This window comes from Hemicordylus capensis, chromosome 1 (assembly GCF_027244095.1).
Source record: "Hemicordylus capensis ecotype Gifberg chromosome 1, rHemCap1.1.pri, whole genome shotgun sequence".
NCBI lineage: Eukaryota > Metazoa > Chordata > Lepidosauria > Squamata > Cordylidae > Hemicordylus > Hemicordylus capensis.
The window spans coordinates 115,650,690-115,665,795 of record NC_069657.1 but is presented as its reverse complement, the minus strand read 5'-3'; the positions used below and the strand labels follow the sequence as shown (position 1 = coordinate 115,665,795).

The 15,106-nt window shown below is 39.9% G+C and overlaps 1 protein-coding gene across 1 annotated transcript in view; it reads left to right on the top strand.

Moving 5' to 3' along the window:
* MICAL2 (microtubule associated monooxygenase, calponin and LIM domain containing 2) overlaps positions 1 to 15,106 on the top strand; it is a 255,246-nt gene that overhangs the window by 81,132 nt on the left and 159,008 nt on the right. Inside the window, exons 4-9 of the mRNA XM_053245068.1 lie at positions 216 to 332; positions 4,086 to 4,187; positions 10,333 to 10,488; positions 12,626 to 12,726; positions 13,932 to 14,189; positions 14,944 to 15,059. Of these exons, the coding sequence (XP_053101043.1) occupies positions 216 to 332; positions 4,086 to 4,187; positions 10,333 to 10,488; positions 12,626 to 12,726; positions 13,932 to 14,189; positions 14,944 to 15,059 (850 nt within the window). The remainder of the gene's footprint in view (positions 1 to 215; positions 333 to 4,085; positions 4,188 to 10,332; positions 10,489 to 12,625; positions 12,727 to 13,931; positions 14,190 to 14,943; positions 15,060 to 15,106) is intronic.

Sequence of the window (15,106 nt, the reverse complement as noted above, 5' to 3'; positions counted from 1 at the left end):
GGGCACTGAGTGGCCATCCAGTGCCCTTCCCCCTGATTTTTAACTGTAGATCTACTGACTATAAGGAAATAGCAAAGTGGGTGTTCTTTTGATTCTTAAGGCTTTAATTGCAATAAGAAAACAAGTCTTTTTGCACCTCTACTTGGATGGAACAACATTCAAATATTTAATAATGTATATCCCAAAATATTAACCATCTTATTTTTGTTTTAAAGGCATTAGGCAGCTTCAGCTTATCCTCTTCAAAGTTGCACTTATGCTGGGAGTTGAAATCCATGTGAATGTAGAGTTTGTGAAAGTTTTGGAACCTCCTGAAGATCAAGAAAATCAAAGTATGATGCTTAAAAAAAAAAAAAAGCTCAGAAAACAAGTCTGTTTCCATTTTTATAAAATAGACCATTGTATGTAGTTTGAGAGAGAGCTTTTTACCTGTATGCATGCTTTTGATTTGGTGATATATATATTTACCACAGAACAGTCTTATTAACATTTTCATTAAACTTTAGGTCAGGTTGTTATACCTTAGCTAATTGTTTTGAACTTGTAAATGTAATCAGTACATATGCCATCCTAAAAATCTGTAACTATATGCCATTTTTGTGGACTCTGGCAACATTTGATACAATCAATATGAGGCAACCATGGGTAAAATTTATTGCTTACTGTTGTCTACTTTTGTTGTTGAGATTGAGAAATAGCTTGCATTTAGACACTGAATTAGAACCACACCCACAGGGTTGTTGATAAATAGTACTCTTGCTATTTAGGGTCAGAAAACTAAAGCTTTATCTTTGCCCTGTTCCTGCTATTAATTTTTGTGTAAACAAAATTTCTGAATTAAATGGATAACTTCCCCCCTCCTTTTGCTAGCAAAACAGAATTGTTAGTTACTTGGTATCAATGGCATGCTGCTTGTAGTCAGAGTTACAATGTTGGCTGCCTTGAGCATTATTGCTGTAAACTCTGATTATAAATATATTAATTGGTTTTACTTGGCCATAAATCCACAAAGCATACATGGTATATCAGTTCTCAGAAAATTGTGAAGGCTAATAATGAATTGCTGCTGGGGGCTATTTTCCCAACACAAAGCAATTGGGGCAAAAGTAATTTGGACCAGGTTTCACCTAAATATGAAGCAAACTGCTTTGTGCATACTGAAATTTTGGGTAACTTAGCAATGGGCTAGTTGCTCTAACTTTGAAAATATTGAGAACTTTTAGAAGCTGAAGGCACCCAACTCCATAAGGTGGAGAAGTATGGGGATTCGACAGAGTAACAAAACTGGGCATTTCCTTGAACAAAGCTTTAAAAAACAATCTTTCAAACTCTGTTATGGTGAGATAGAAACCCAAAAGCTACTAGCAGAAATGAGTTTATTCAGTCCTTTTCAACAATTGGCTTAAGTTAAGGTAAATGTTAGAAATAAGGTTTAAGTGTTTTAATTGACTGTGATTTTATGGAACTTATGGCTTCTTCTAAAAAATTTTTTCATTAAATTGTATTTATTTAGGCTGCTAAGCTGGATTTTAAGCAGCAGTTTAGGAATACTTTTGCCCAGATATATTTATGCTCAGTAAAAGTAGAATGTTCCGCCAGGTCGGTGTCGATGCCTGGCAACCACAAAGCCATGTGGTTTTTCTTTGGTAGAATACAGGAGGGGTTTACCATTGCCATCTCCCACGCAGTATGAGATGATGCCTTTCAGTATGAGATGATATCTTCCTATATCGCTGATGCCCATAGTCTGGGAAACATACCATTGGGGCTTCAAACTGGCAACCTCATGCTTGCTAGGCAGCATGAGGCAGCAGCATTATAAACAATGCCATAGTAGCCTAGAAAAACTACCCGCTTGATCTATGCTGTCCTTGAGGAGAGATTAACTTCATTCAGATTCCAATAAAGGTCCTCTGCTGTTTCTGTGGCTTTTAATCTACATCATTTTACTTGTGGGAAGAAAGTAGTTGAAGATATTTCCCACTATATGTTTCATTGTGCCAGAGTGTGCCAAAAAGGTTTTCATGCTAGTTGCTCAAAGATTGTGAGCAATGGCCAAATCAGAATTTTTCTTGGCCAAGCAGATCACCCAAATCACTGCTCCAGTGGCAGTTGAAAAATAATGACAAAATTGTTTTGATCTGCTGTTGTGCAGGTCAATTCACAAACACTTGCATATTTCAAAGACACTGGCAAAAAAACCCACTCCTTGTTGCTCTCAAAATTGTTTCGTCACTGTACTAGAAATAATTCTATTCCTGAGAGTGGGTTCAGTGCTAAATATGCCAAGAAAATGTGCTTTTCATTCTCAAAGTTTTCATTTTGTACTTCATCCTTTTTTGCTTCTATTGGTGTGTTTGTTTTTTAAACCAATATATTTCTTTCTTTAAAGAGGAGCTCCCAGCAGGCAGTCTGTGTGGCAGTCATTTTAATTATGTGTATGTCCCAGGTTGAAGCATCATACCAGAGCAGCGTGTGTTAAAATTGCTGCCATGAAAAATTTAAATGGCTGCTGCAAAGATGTGGCTACATGGAGATGTTCCTATGGGAGCTCTGTTTAAGAAATAAATTCTGAGGAAGATTCAGACTAGTGTAAGGCAAGAAAATATGGGGCTCTAAGTGGTTTGTGCTGCGCTGCAATGTTTTGCAAATGCTAGCAGAAGAAGCAGATTGCTGTTAGTGGAAGAAGTGTGCACAAGTGGTAGATAGAGGTTGTACAACACCTTCTGCAGCCGCTAGCAGAACTAATCTGGAGCAATGACTCCTTTCTACATACTACGTCTTCCTTATATTCCCTTTGCATTACATGAGAGCAGGGCTGCTACTACTACTACCACCACTACGGATATTTACATACTGCTCTTCAACCAAAGTTTACAAAGCAGTTTACAAAGAAAAGTACATAAATAAAATGGTCCCCTGTCCCCAAAGGGCTTACAATCTAAAAGAAACATAAGACAGATACCAGCAACAGCCACTGGAGGCAGTCTGTGCTGGCGCTGGATAGAGCCAATTGCTCTCCCCCGCTAAATATCAGAGAGTCACCACTTTAGAAGGTGTGTCTCTGCTCAGTTAGCAGTGCTTCACAACTTTGGCCCTCCTGCTGATGTTGGACTACAACTCCCATCATCCCTGACTATTGATTATTGGTATTGTAGTTCAACAGCTGGAGGGCCAAAGTTGTGCAGCCCTGCACTAAAGAAGTGCTAGTCTTTATCCTGTTTTTTCTGGGTATCTTTTTAAATTAAAACAAATAGCAATGAATGGGATTCTCTGCTCATTTTGTTCACATTTTTCAGGACAAATGGAATCTGAAATGAGTGCACCCTATTCCTATATGGATTCAGTTCATTCCAAACAAAAGAATACACATGCCTGCTTACTGTGATTCAGCTTTGTCACATCCTTATCTCATGTATTGAACTTCCACAGGTGCAGGCTCAATAATTTTCTGTGGACTTTTCACTTGCAAAATTGCTCAAACTGTATTTTATATTTAAGCTAATTCCATGTTTTAAAGTGCTGGTTTCATCCGCTTTTTTTATTTGTTCCACTTTTCTAAAATAAATCTTGACTTGTTCTCTTGCTAAATACATAGAATTTTATACATAGGTGTACATAGAATTTTATCAGTTAAGTTTTTGATTGTGAATCAGTGGAACCCCGTTACCTAGACCAGGGGCGTAGCTAGGGGAGAGGGGGCCTGTGTTCACCCCTCTCTCTGGCAGCCCCTCAGAGTGAGGGAGATAATGAAGAAAATAGTGAGGGGTGGAGCAGGGAGGCCCTCAGGAGTGGGGGGCCCGGGTTCTTTGAACCCTTTCACTCAATTATAGCTACGCACCTGACCTAGACATAAAAGAAGTAGTTTGGTAGTGGCAGTCTGTCAGAATTACTTTTCAACATTAAAACTAAGAGCAGTCTCTGGACCCATGAAAGTATTGGCATGAACTTACTCAAGTTGTTGCTCAGAGCTGATTCATGCCACACTTTGGGGATTTCCTCCCCCCAACCCCCACACTTACTGCTTTTCGTGGTTTGACACGGTTGTTGAATTTTGTCGCGTCTGACTGAGTTGCTTCTTTCAGAGACTGGCTGGCGGGCTGAATTTCTTCCAATGGATCATCCTTTGTCAGAATTTGAATTTGATGTCATTATTGGTGCTGACGGCCGCAGAAATAGCTTGGAAGGTATGTTGCAAGTGATGCACAACTCAGCTCAGGCCACTTGGTAGCAAAATGCCTGGTTGTTATGACCAGTAGAATGGATAATGAATGGTTTTCAAATTGCAGTTTTCTAGTTTTAGAGAAAATGTGGTAAAGTTTCCTTATTAAAAAAAAGTGATGTCACTGCTGATTCAAAGGGAACTTCATTGGCATGCTTTTGTGGATAGTATTTACTAGCATCATATAATCTTATTTTTGAGAGGGTTATGATGAATGGCAAAAACACTTCAGCAAGAGCAGATTTTAAGAACAGCCCTGGTGGATCAGCCAAGACCTATCTAGCCCAGCATCCTGTTCAACACAGTGGTCCACCAGATGCATCTGAGAATCCCACAGACAAGAGCTGAGGGCACACCCACTCTCATGGTGTTGCTCCCCTGGACTGATAATTAGAGACATTTCTGAGACTGGAGATGGCCTATAGCCAATAGACTAGTAGCCGTTGATACATCTGTCCTTCATGAATTTGTCTAAGGCCCATTTAAAGCCATCCAAGCTAGTGGCCATCACTACATCTCGTGGAAGAGAATTCTATAGACTAATTATGCATGGTGTGAAAAGGTACTTCCTTTTATTGGTCCTAAATTGCCCAGCCTTCAGTTTCATGGAATAACCCCTGGTTCTAGTGTTGTGAGAGAGGGTAAAAGATTTCACTTTGTCCACTCTCTCTATTCGATGCATAATTTTATACACCTCTATCATGTCTCCCCTGTAGTCACCTCTTTTCAAACTAAAAAGCCCCAGATGCTAGGGTTGTACGTTTTGGGTTTTTTTCTGTTTTGTTTTTGGCCTGAATCCGAAACAACCCAATTTTGTTCTTTGTTTGAAATTGCAAAATCCGAATCCGAAATGTTTTGGATTTTGGCCCCAGGGGAAAACTAGTGGGTGGGAGTGGTAGTGCCACCCAAACTACCACCCAAATTTCAGAGGAATTGGGCAAAGGGCTGGGTTTTGGTGAATTTTTGAAGTATAGGATTTTTCCCATAGGGAAGAATGGAGGTTTTAGCAAAAGTATAGCTTCATGTTGGGGGGAAAGGGGTGGCCCAGAGCATAGTAGGGTGGGTGGTAGTGCCCAGTGGGGGCAAGGAAGCTGCCAGAATTATTTCAAAGGAATTGGGCAGAAGGCTGATTTTTAAAGATGTAATGGAGTTTGGGTGTCTGTAAAGTTGTTACCCATAGGGAATGAAGGACCTCCATAATTCCTGCCCCATAACTGCACTTGAGGGGCACCAGGGTGGCCCAGAGCGAGTGGTGGTGTAGAGCACATAGGGTGCCAACGACGCCCATGGGTTGCTAACCCATGGGGTACTAGGTTCTGTTGTTTCTGAGATGTTTTGAGTGTAGATTCAGATTCTCTGGTAGCATATGAGAGTGGATTCATGGTTTGTCATTGAAAATCTCATATGCTACCAGAGAATCTACACTCAGAACACCCCAGAAACAACAGAACCCAGCACCCCATGGGTTAGCAACCCATGGGGGCGGTTGGCACCCTATGTGCACTACACCACTACTCACTCCCGGACACCCCAGTGCCCCCCAGGTGGAGTTATGGGTCTGCTGAAACCTCCATTATTCCCTGGGCGGGGGGAACCTTAAAGAAGCATTAACTTCCAACAATTCCTAAGAAATCAGCCCTTTGCCCTATTCCTTTGGAATCTGGGTTGTGGCAGGCACCCCTTGGGGCACTGCCACCCAACCCACTATTTTGCCCCTCAGGCCCCCTTTCTGCCCCAAATCTGCCCCAAAGACATTTCAACTTCAGAAATTCTTTAAAAATCAGCCCTTTTCCCAATTCCTTTGGAATCTGGGTGGCAGCAGGCACCCATTGGGGCACTACCACCTGAACCACTCTTCTGCCCCTAAAGCCCCCTTTCTGCCCCCAATCCACCCCAAATAACATCAACAACACACATCAACAGCACAGCTTTGGAAAAAAAATCAGGCAGATTTCCAAAGGTCATGCGCATCCACATCACCCCGGCCCGAAATGCAATTGATCTACACACAACAGTGTGAAACAACAACAATGAAATGCACACTGCCCCCCCCCCGGCCAGTGAGTGTAAAATTTACCCTTAAATTTGCTTAAAAGGAATAAGGAGGCAATTGCCAGCAGATCAGCCCATGCTTTCGCTGGCCAATCTGTGGGCTGCAAGGGCTGGAAATTCAAACAAAACTAAAAACGGAGACTGAAGGAGAAAGACTTTCTGCGATTGCAAAATGGAGTTCCAAAATAGCCAAAACAACAAAACATTTTGTATCCAAAACAGGGACGTTTTGTTTTGGCTACAAAATTTTCTGTTTTGAGCACTAGGTGTTTTGTTTTGGCTACAAAACAGCCAAAATGGCCTGTTTCGTTCACAAAACGTTTTTTATCCGAAACAAAACGCACATCTCTACCAGATGCTGTAGCCTTGCCTCATAAGGTGAGTGCTTCATTCTTCATCTTGGATCATCTTGGTTGCCCTCTTCTGTACCTTTTCCAGTTGTACAATGTCCTTCTTTAGATACAGTGACCAGAACTGTACACAGTACTCCAGATGTGGCCACACCATAAATTTATGTAAGAGCATTATAATATTAGCATTTTTATTTTCAGTCTCCTTCCTAATGATCCCTAGCATGCAATTGGCCTTTTTCACAGCTTTCACAACTGAACATGAGACGTAGTCTGAGCCTCGATATGGGTGTGCAGCATGGGCTATAGTGGTATTGAGAAGGAGGCACGGAGAAGGGAATTTAAAGGCTTTAAAGAGGTTTCTGAAAGATGAAAGTGATGCAATATCAAAACTGACCAGGGACAAGAACAAAGAGCACTCAAGACATTTATTTCACCAAGCCTTTGATTAGCTGTAAGTTGTTTTATTATTGTTCTGCAGTTTTAAGTGTTTTATAACTGTTTTAATTTGGTTTTAATTCTGGTTTTATCATTTGCTTTGTAAACTGACGCAACACATTGGTATATGGTGTATAGAAATGTAATAAATAAACAATATATTCCAATCCATTATTTTATCTCTTGCTCCAACTACAAAAATTTACTCTTTTCAAGCATTTATTTATTTATTAGAGATATTTAATACACCTTACGAGGCAGTAAAGAACAAGTCAGTGCTGTCTGGTCTTCCCTGCTGCTTCTTAGGGTTGGTAGTTTCTCCCTGAGCAATTTGAGAGTGCAGAAGAGGGTTGGGGGAAGTGAAGACCAGTAAAGTTAGATGATATTCTTGATTCTGTCTCGTGGTAAGTACAAAGGCAAGTACAAATCTTGCACTGGATATGAAGGCAGCAGAACTGCCAGTGTAACAACTAGGAAAAGCTGATGTTTGGCACAGAGATGGTTAGTAATTGGTCTTTAAAGATAAGGTTGCACTTGTAGTACACGTGATTTCAACATATAGGAGTCCAGAATGCACCAGAATGGAGTGGCCTGCCTACTCATGGGTGCCAGAAAATATGACAGGGTAACACCTCTCCTACAGTCATTGCACTGATTGCCTATTCGCTTCTGAGCTCAATTTAAGGTCTTGGTTCTGACCTTCAAAGCTTTGAGGGGCCTGGTGCCTGTCTACCTACAGACTTGCCTCTCCCATCCAGTTACATCCTGTCCGGTTAGATCATCTCAGATGGCCTTTCTGTCAGACCCTGATTTCTGAGATGTTCAGGGCTCTAGGACCTGTTAAAGGGCCTTTTCGGTTGCTGCCCTGCTCCTTTGGAACTCTCTCCCCTACAGATCCGGCTAGCCGCTTCCTTACCAATCTTCAAATCACTATTGACGACTTCTTTTTCGCCAGGCTTTTGCCCTGTAGTTCATTTTTCTGTTCTTTGGTAGTTACTTTAGTTTTTAATTTAGAATGTAATTTTTAATGTTGCCTGTTTGCATGTTGTTGTGCACCGCCCGGAGTCTTCGGAGTGGGCGGTATATTAAATGTCTCTAATAAATATATAAATAAATGCTGGAAAAGAGGAAATTTTTGTAGTTGGAGCAAGAGATAAAATAATGGATTGGAATATATTGTTTATTTATTACATTTCTATATCACCATATACCAAAGTGTTGCGTCAGTTTACAAAGCAAATGATAAAACCAGAATTAAAACGAAATTAAAACAGTTATAAAACACGTAAAACTGCAGAACAATAATAAAACAACTTACAGCTAATCAAAGGCTTGGTGAAATAAATGTCTTGAGCGCTCTTTAAAAACCTGCTAGAGATGACAAAGCCCTTACAACAGCTAGTGCGTTCCTGAGCCTCTGGACAGCTATAGACAGGGCCTGGCCCTGAATTGCCACCTGTTGAGTAGGGGGCAGCTGCAGGCAGACCTCTCCTGAAGATCTTAATAAGTGGTGGGGGTCCTGAAGGAGCTCACTTAAATACCCTGGGCCCAAGCCGTTTAGGGCTTTATAAGTAATCACTAGCACTTTATATTTTGCCTGGAAACGTATGGGCAGCCAGTGTAATGCTTTTAAAATAGGAGTAATATGTTCTATTCAGGATGCCCCGGAAATCAACCTGGATGCTACATTTTGTACCAATTGCAGTTTCTGGACTATGTACAAAGGCAAGCCCCACACAGAATGCATTGTAGTAGTCAAGACTGGAAGTTACTAGCAAGCTTTCCAGAGATGGACTCTTGGGGTGGTCTACAAACTTGAAAAATAAATGAATAAAAAAAAATCAGTGTACCGCTGTGTTTAGGTAGCTCTCCTCTAAAAATGGCCATAGCTGGCATATCAGCCTAAGCTGATATAAAGCACCCCTGGCCACTGCCTCAACCTGAGATGTTCCCAGACTTGTACCTGTTCCTTCTGATGGAGTGTGACCCCTTCCACAACAGACAGCTCCAACCCATCTCCTGAGTTAGGTCCCCATTCCCAACCCCTGCAGACGTTCCGGAAGGATACCATGGTTGATGGTATCAAAAGTTGATGAGATATACAAAAGGACCAGCAGAGTCATACTTGCTGTGTCAATTCCCAATTGGAGATCATCCATCAGGCCAACCAAGGCAGTCTCAACCCCATAGCCTGCCTGAAAGCTGGTATGAAATGGGTCCAGATGATCTGTTTCCTCCAAGATTGCTTGGAGCTGGGAGGCCACCACAATGCTCAACCATGGCAAGTTAGAGACTGGCCTATAATTGCTTAGCTCTGAAGGATCTAATGTAGGCTTCTTCAAAAGTGGTCTTATAATTGCCTCCTTGAGACAAGAAGGCATCCTGCCCTCCCTCAGAGATGCATTTATGATGTTACCAAAGCCATCTCTAATAGCCTCCCCTGCAGATGGTATCAACCATGTCAGGCAAGGTTCAAGGGAACAGTTAGTAAGCCGCACCACTCCAAGCAACTTGTCCACATCCTCAGGAGTCACAAATTGAAACTGGTCAAGTCTAAAGAGGAGTTTCAGACAACTCACCGCTAAACTTTGCCACCATTCAGGTATCCAGATGGCTCAAATGAAAGAGATTTTATTTGCGCAAAAAAACACCACCTCATTAAAAGCATCACAGCAGATCACTGATTGCCAATAGAAATTTGGAAGACAATGTACATTAGCATCCTGATCAGATTTGATAATGCTGTAAATTGAAGAGCACTAAAACAGTAGTACTGAAGAAAGAGGTTTGCACCACAGTGCTAGAAAGATGTGCTCTAAGATTAGGAACCTTTTAAAGCCTCTGCTCCCTAAAAGCTGTCTACTATTAATAGACAACAATGGGTACATAAGAACAGCCCTGCTGGATCAGGCCCAGGGCCCATACAGTCCAGCATCCTGCTTCATACAGTGAGTGGCCTATCAGATACCTCTGAGAAACCCGCAAGCCAGAGGTGAGGACATGCCCTCATTCTTGCTGTTGCTCCCCTGCAATTGGTATCTAGAGGCATCTTGCCTCTGAGATTACAGGTGACCTATAGCCATCAGACTAGTAGCCATTGATAGACCTGTCCTCTGTGGATGTATCAAAAGTTAATCAAATCCGTTAATGAAAGGTAATCAAAGTTGCATCAGTGCAAGTTATTTTCCTTTTTATCTTAATCCTATCCAGAGGGTTTGAATAGTGTTGACTAACAGATGAATGCTGGTGTGTCTTTCTTTTCTGTATAAGGCTTTAGGAGAAAGGAATTTCGTGGAAAGCTGGCTATTGCTATCACTGCCAACTTTATAAACAGAAATACAACTGCAGAAGCCAAGGTGGAGGAGATCAGTGGTGTTGCTTTCATCTTCAATCAAAAATTTTTTCAGGATCTGAAAGAAGAAACAGGTGTGTCAGCTGTACTCCTCTAAGCATGGCTAAGTAAAACATATTGTATAGTAAGTCAGTGAACCTAAACCAATACAGTCATCCCTTGCCAATGGCAGTTTTCCCAATCACGGTTTTGAGTATCTGCGACTGAGAAATTGTGACTGGTCTCGCCAACCACGACCTGAATATCTGCAGTTTGGTGAGTTTTTTTAGTGATTTGGGGTGGGGGGGTTGCCACAATTGGGGGGTGGTGGTCAGAGGTTTAATACTCATTCCTTTTGCTGACCTTGCCAACTCCTCATAATTTAAAGTGATTTTTAGGTTTTTTTTGGGGGGGGGTGTTCAAAAGTGCCTTCAAGTGGTTTTTTGGGAGGGGGTTCAAAATTTTCCAGAGGTTCAATTTGCTCACTCCTCTTGCTTATTCTTGGTGATTTTAAGGGATTCTGGGTGATCTTTGGCAAAAAAAAAAATTGTATTTTTTCTTTGATTTTTCGATCTTTTTGTGACTGCAGTTCTCCTAATCCCTTGATTCCCATTAATTTCAATTGCTCACCAATGGCAAATTTGCCAACGATGAGGTTTTGCCAGAATGAAACCCTCTCAATTAGCGAGGGATGACTGTAGTAGCTTTTTAAGTTATCACAATTATTAGGTTGGATGATGTCAGTCTGCTGATTTCAGAAATGAGATGCATTTATTTTTATTCACTTGCATGTGAAATAGGTGTTGGCACAGCATGAAGCTCTCCTACCTTTTTCTCAAAAATTATAAAAATGTTTTATATAGTAGACACAGATTTTTCTTGATCTTTTTCATTTGTTTTGTCTTGCTCAACATTTAACTTCTTTACAGAAGTTTCACATTGCATATTTTAAAATGTACTGTATTTTAGTAAATATGCTTAGTTGTATTGGTTTGCAGGCAGGTGCAATTTTAATGATTGATTTACATATCCCTAATGGGAAACCTGTTTTCAAGATATATATTTTTTTCAGTCAGTGAGAAGGACACTGCTGCCTGAAAGCTGATTTCATTGTCAATGAAACCTCTTGTAAACAATCACTATTTCACTTGTAAACAAGCTAGAGATCAGTAGAGTTTTTGAAGGATGAAAGGGTGAGGGACAAAACAGATCTTTTATATCTCTCTCTCTCTTTTGCTTATGTGATCACATATATGCTATATAACTGCCATCTAGGTTTTGGTTACAAGAAACCCGTTTCAAAATATAATCCACTTTGACCTCCATTGGGCTCACCCTGAACTTGGCACAGCTTTTGTAGTATACCACGTTTCTATGTTTAAAAACAATTTTACACAAAACAGTTTACAATATTTACAAAGATTTACCTCAAAAACCCTGAGCCATTTTTGGAAGAGCAGTATATAAATCAAATCAATATAAATCCATGTTAACATAAAGCAAGACAGCGTTATAAAAGGAGAATCCCACGAAGAACAATAGAAGTTCTATGTGTCAGCCTTCTCAAAGTTACCTTCATATGAAACTACTGTGGTGGGGGGGGGCGGGGGGAATGCTTGACTTACAAACAGAAAGTTGCCAATTCGAAAGTTGCCACTAGTATGTTTCCCAGACAATATAGGAGGATGCTGAAAGGCATCATCTCTTACTGCGCAGGAGGAGCCAATGGTAAACCCATCCTGTATTCTGCCAAAGAAAACCACAGGGCTCTGTGCGTGCCAGGAGTTGATATTGACTTGACAGCACACTTTACTTTATTTAAGGCCTTCATATTTCCATTATGAGTTGTCATTACTGTAGGCTTTTGAATGTACACTGTAAGTATTGTGGATATGATCCTATTCAAGTCTATGAGAATAGTGTTAAAATGTAAACCATTCTTGAGATAACTATAAAAGCTACTGTTGTACGTAACAGGGAAATCATGTTGATTAGCTCTATGGATGCTAATTTACAGTATACTTTGAATTAAACATGAAGTGATTCAATTTTGTTGTGAGCCAGTTATACTGAAGCTTTGAAGCAAACTGTCCTTATTGCATTTGTGCCCCTGCAAGAAAAAGAGACAAACTGAGTATTAATCAAATCGCTGTATCAGGGGAAGTTTACATTTGGTACAAGTCAATGATTATGTCACCTGCCCCTTACAAAAATTTATGTTTTCCTGCCTAGGAATTGACCTGGAGAATATTGTTTACTATAAAGATAGCACTCATTATTTCGTGATGACTGCAAAAAAGCAGAGCCTTCTGGAGAAGGGAGTTATTATCAACGTATGTATGCAAATGGAAGTTAAGGCTATTTTCTTTTTAAATTCAGAATATATAAGGGCAATTAAAATTAATTGTTGTATATAAGTTATGTATGATTGCATGGAATTTCTTCTGTGCAGTTACATTGACATGTATGAGCACTACATCCTACAGACATTAAATTTAATTGTCTCAAGCATTGGAACATGTATGCATGATTTATTTTTATTGTTTATATCCAAAACTGCATTCTTGGATAAAACTAAGAACGTGTGGCAAAGTAATTATCTGCCATCTTGATAAAAACACTTACTTGAATGAAACTCGCAATGTTTTTCTCTGTGGGAGAAAACTGGCAAGTTGCCATCTATTAATTATTAGATACTAATTTTTAAAAAGTCAACAAAAGAGATTAGATACTTTCAGAGAATTTCACCTGAGGTTTTTTAAGAGCCTCCGTCTTAGAAGAAAAGAGTTTTTAATAAACACTGGATAAATTCAGGGTTGATCATTTCTGGACATCATATAAATGCAATATCTGACCATTAAATTCTGAAGAAACTTAAGACAGAGCAAAAGCATGTGGCCTGAACTGGTCAGCAGAGGTTCCATTGTCTGTCAGATGGAAATAATGTGTGAAGGATATCTTCAGAATTCTAAACCATATATATATATAATTAATCTCTTTAGGTAAATCCTTGCAATAACAAAAACAGAACACCAAAACAATACTATATCAGTTTTTGAAATCTAATTCCTAAAGATATACAAAAAAGTGGCAGAAGGCCAAAAAGCTTTTTTGGGGGCATATATCGAAGAATAAGAAAACCTTAACTGGTTTTTCAAAACCAAGAGGGAGTTCACACACTTTGTGATTCAGATCTGTGCCCTAGTGTTGTGTGCCTATGCATTGTGGTGTTATGTGCTAGGTATTGGAATATGTCTTCTGTGTGTTATGGCAGACAAGCATAACTCTTTGACTTTGAAAGTGAAATTGATTGTTCAATTTGCTTAGTGATTTACTGTTTCTAAACTCATTTAAATATACAGAGTATGTATAAAAAGTTATGTCAATAAACTTCAAAGAAGTGTTTTAAAACAGAATGTAATCTGTACTGAGTTCTAACTTTAATCTGTAGTTATTGCCGTGTGGAATAAAATAGTTTATGTAGCATTTGTGACTAGATCTGAAGGCCTCTAATAGTACATTTTGTCTTTCTGTTTAGGATTATATTGACACTGAAATGCTACTCTGTGGGGGAAATGTAAACCAAGACAATCTGCTGTCCTATGCGAGAGAAGCTGCTGACTTTGCAACGGATTACCAACTGCCTGCTTTGGATTTTGCAATTAATCATTATGGGCAACCAGATGTGGCCATGTTTGACTTTACTTCTATGTATGCCTCTGAAAATGCTGCCTTAATACGAGAGAGGCACAGGCATCAGCTGTTGGTTGCTCTTGTTGGAGACAGTTTGCTAGAGGTAGGTTTGTGTGTGTGCATGTTTGTGTGTTTCAAAGGACCATTCAATCTTTGGTGGGCTATTTATTTAAAATGAAAAATACTTGGAGTTCATAAGCCGTCACATATTCAGAGCTTGCTTCTGCAGCCATAAGAGCTATAAGAAACTCACTTTTTAATTAAAACTTGAGCTTCAGGATCTTTAGAAGATGCTGTGGTCTAAATAAGAATGCTGTCATGCCAAACAAGTTTGTGTTGGATAGTATGGAGCTCTAGGGATTTAACTTCATTGTTCTCAAGAGAACATCAGTTGTATTTTACCTTTTTGGACTAGCTTGACACATACACAGGATTTAGAAAAGCTGGGGTTTATATTGTGAATTCCAACAGTGATCCCAGTCTTTAACTCAAGGGTGAGCAACTTTGTTCAGGGAGGAAGGATCATGCTCCCAAGTGGACAAAGTGGTAGATTTCACCTAGTTCCACCCAGTTCCATTGTAACTGGAACGCTTGCCTATCCCTTTAGTACAATGATGCAATACTTGGGCTTTGGGTGAAAATTTCCTCTAATTTCTGTATTAGGGGACATATTGATAAAGGCTATGCACATTTACTTGGGAATAAGCCCCATAGAACCTAATTGGAGTAGTCATTTGGAGTTTATTGAATTGTGTAAGTAAGCTCACATAGGATGGTTCTATAAACGGCATAGAGGACAATGATAGTTAGAATAGTGAAGGTGTCAAATGTCTAAAACTGTAAATATCTTTTAACAGCCGTTCTGGCCAATGGGCACTGGTTGTGCAAGAGGTTTCCTTGCTGCATTTGACACAGCATGGATGGTGAAAAGTTGGGCACAAATAAAATCCCCACTTGATATCCTTGCAGAAAGGTAAGCATATCTGTTTTTGCTTTCTTTGTATTCAGTGAAAATCATCA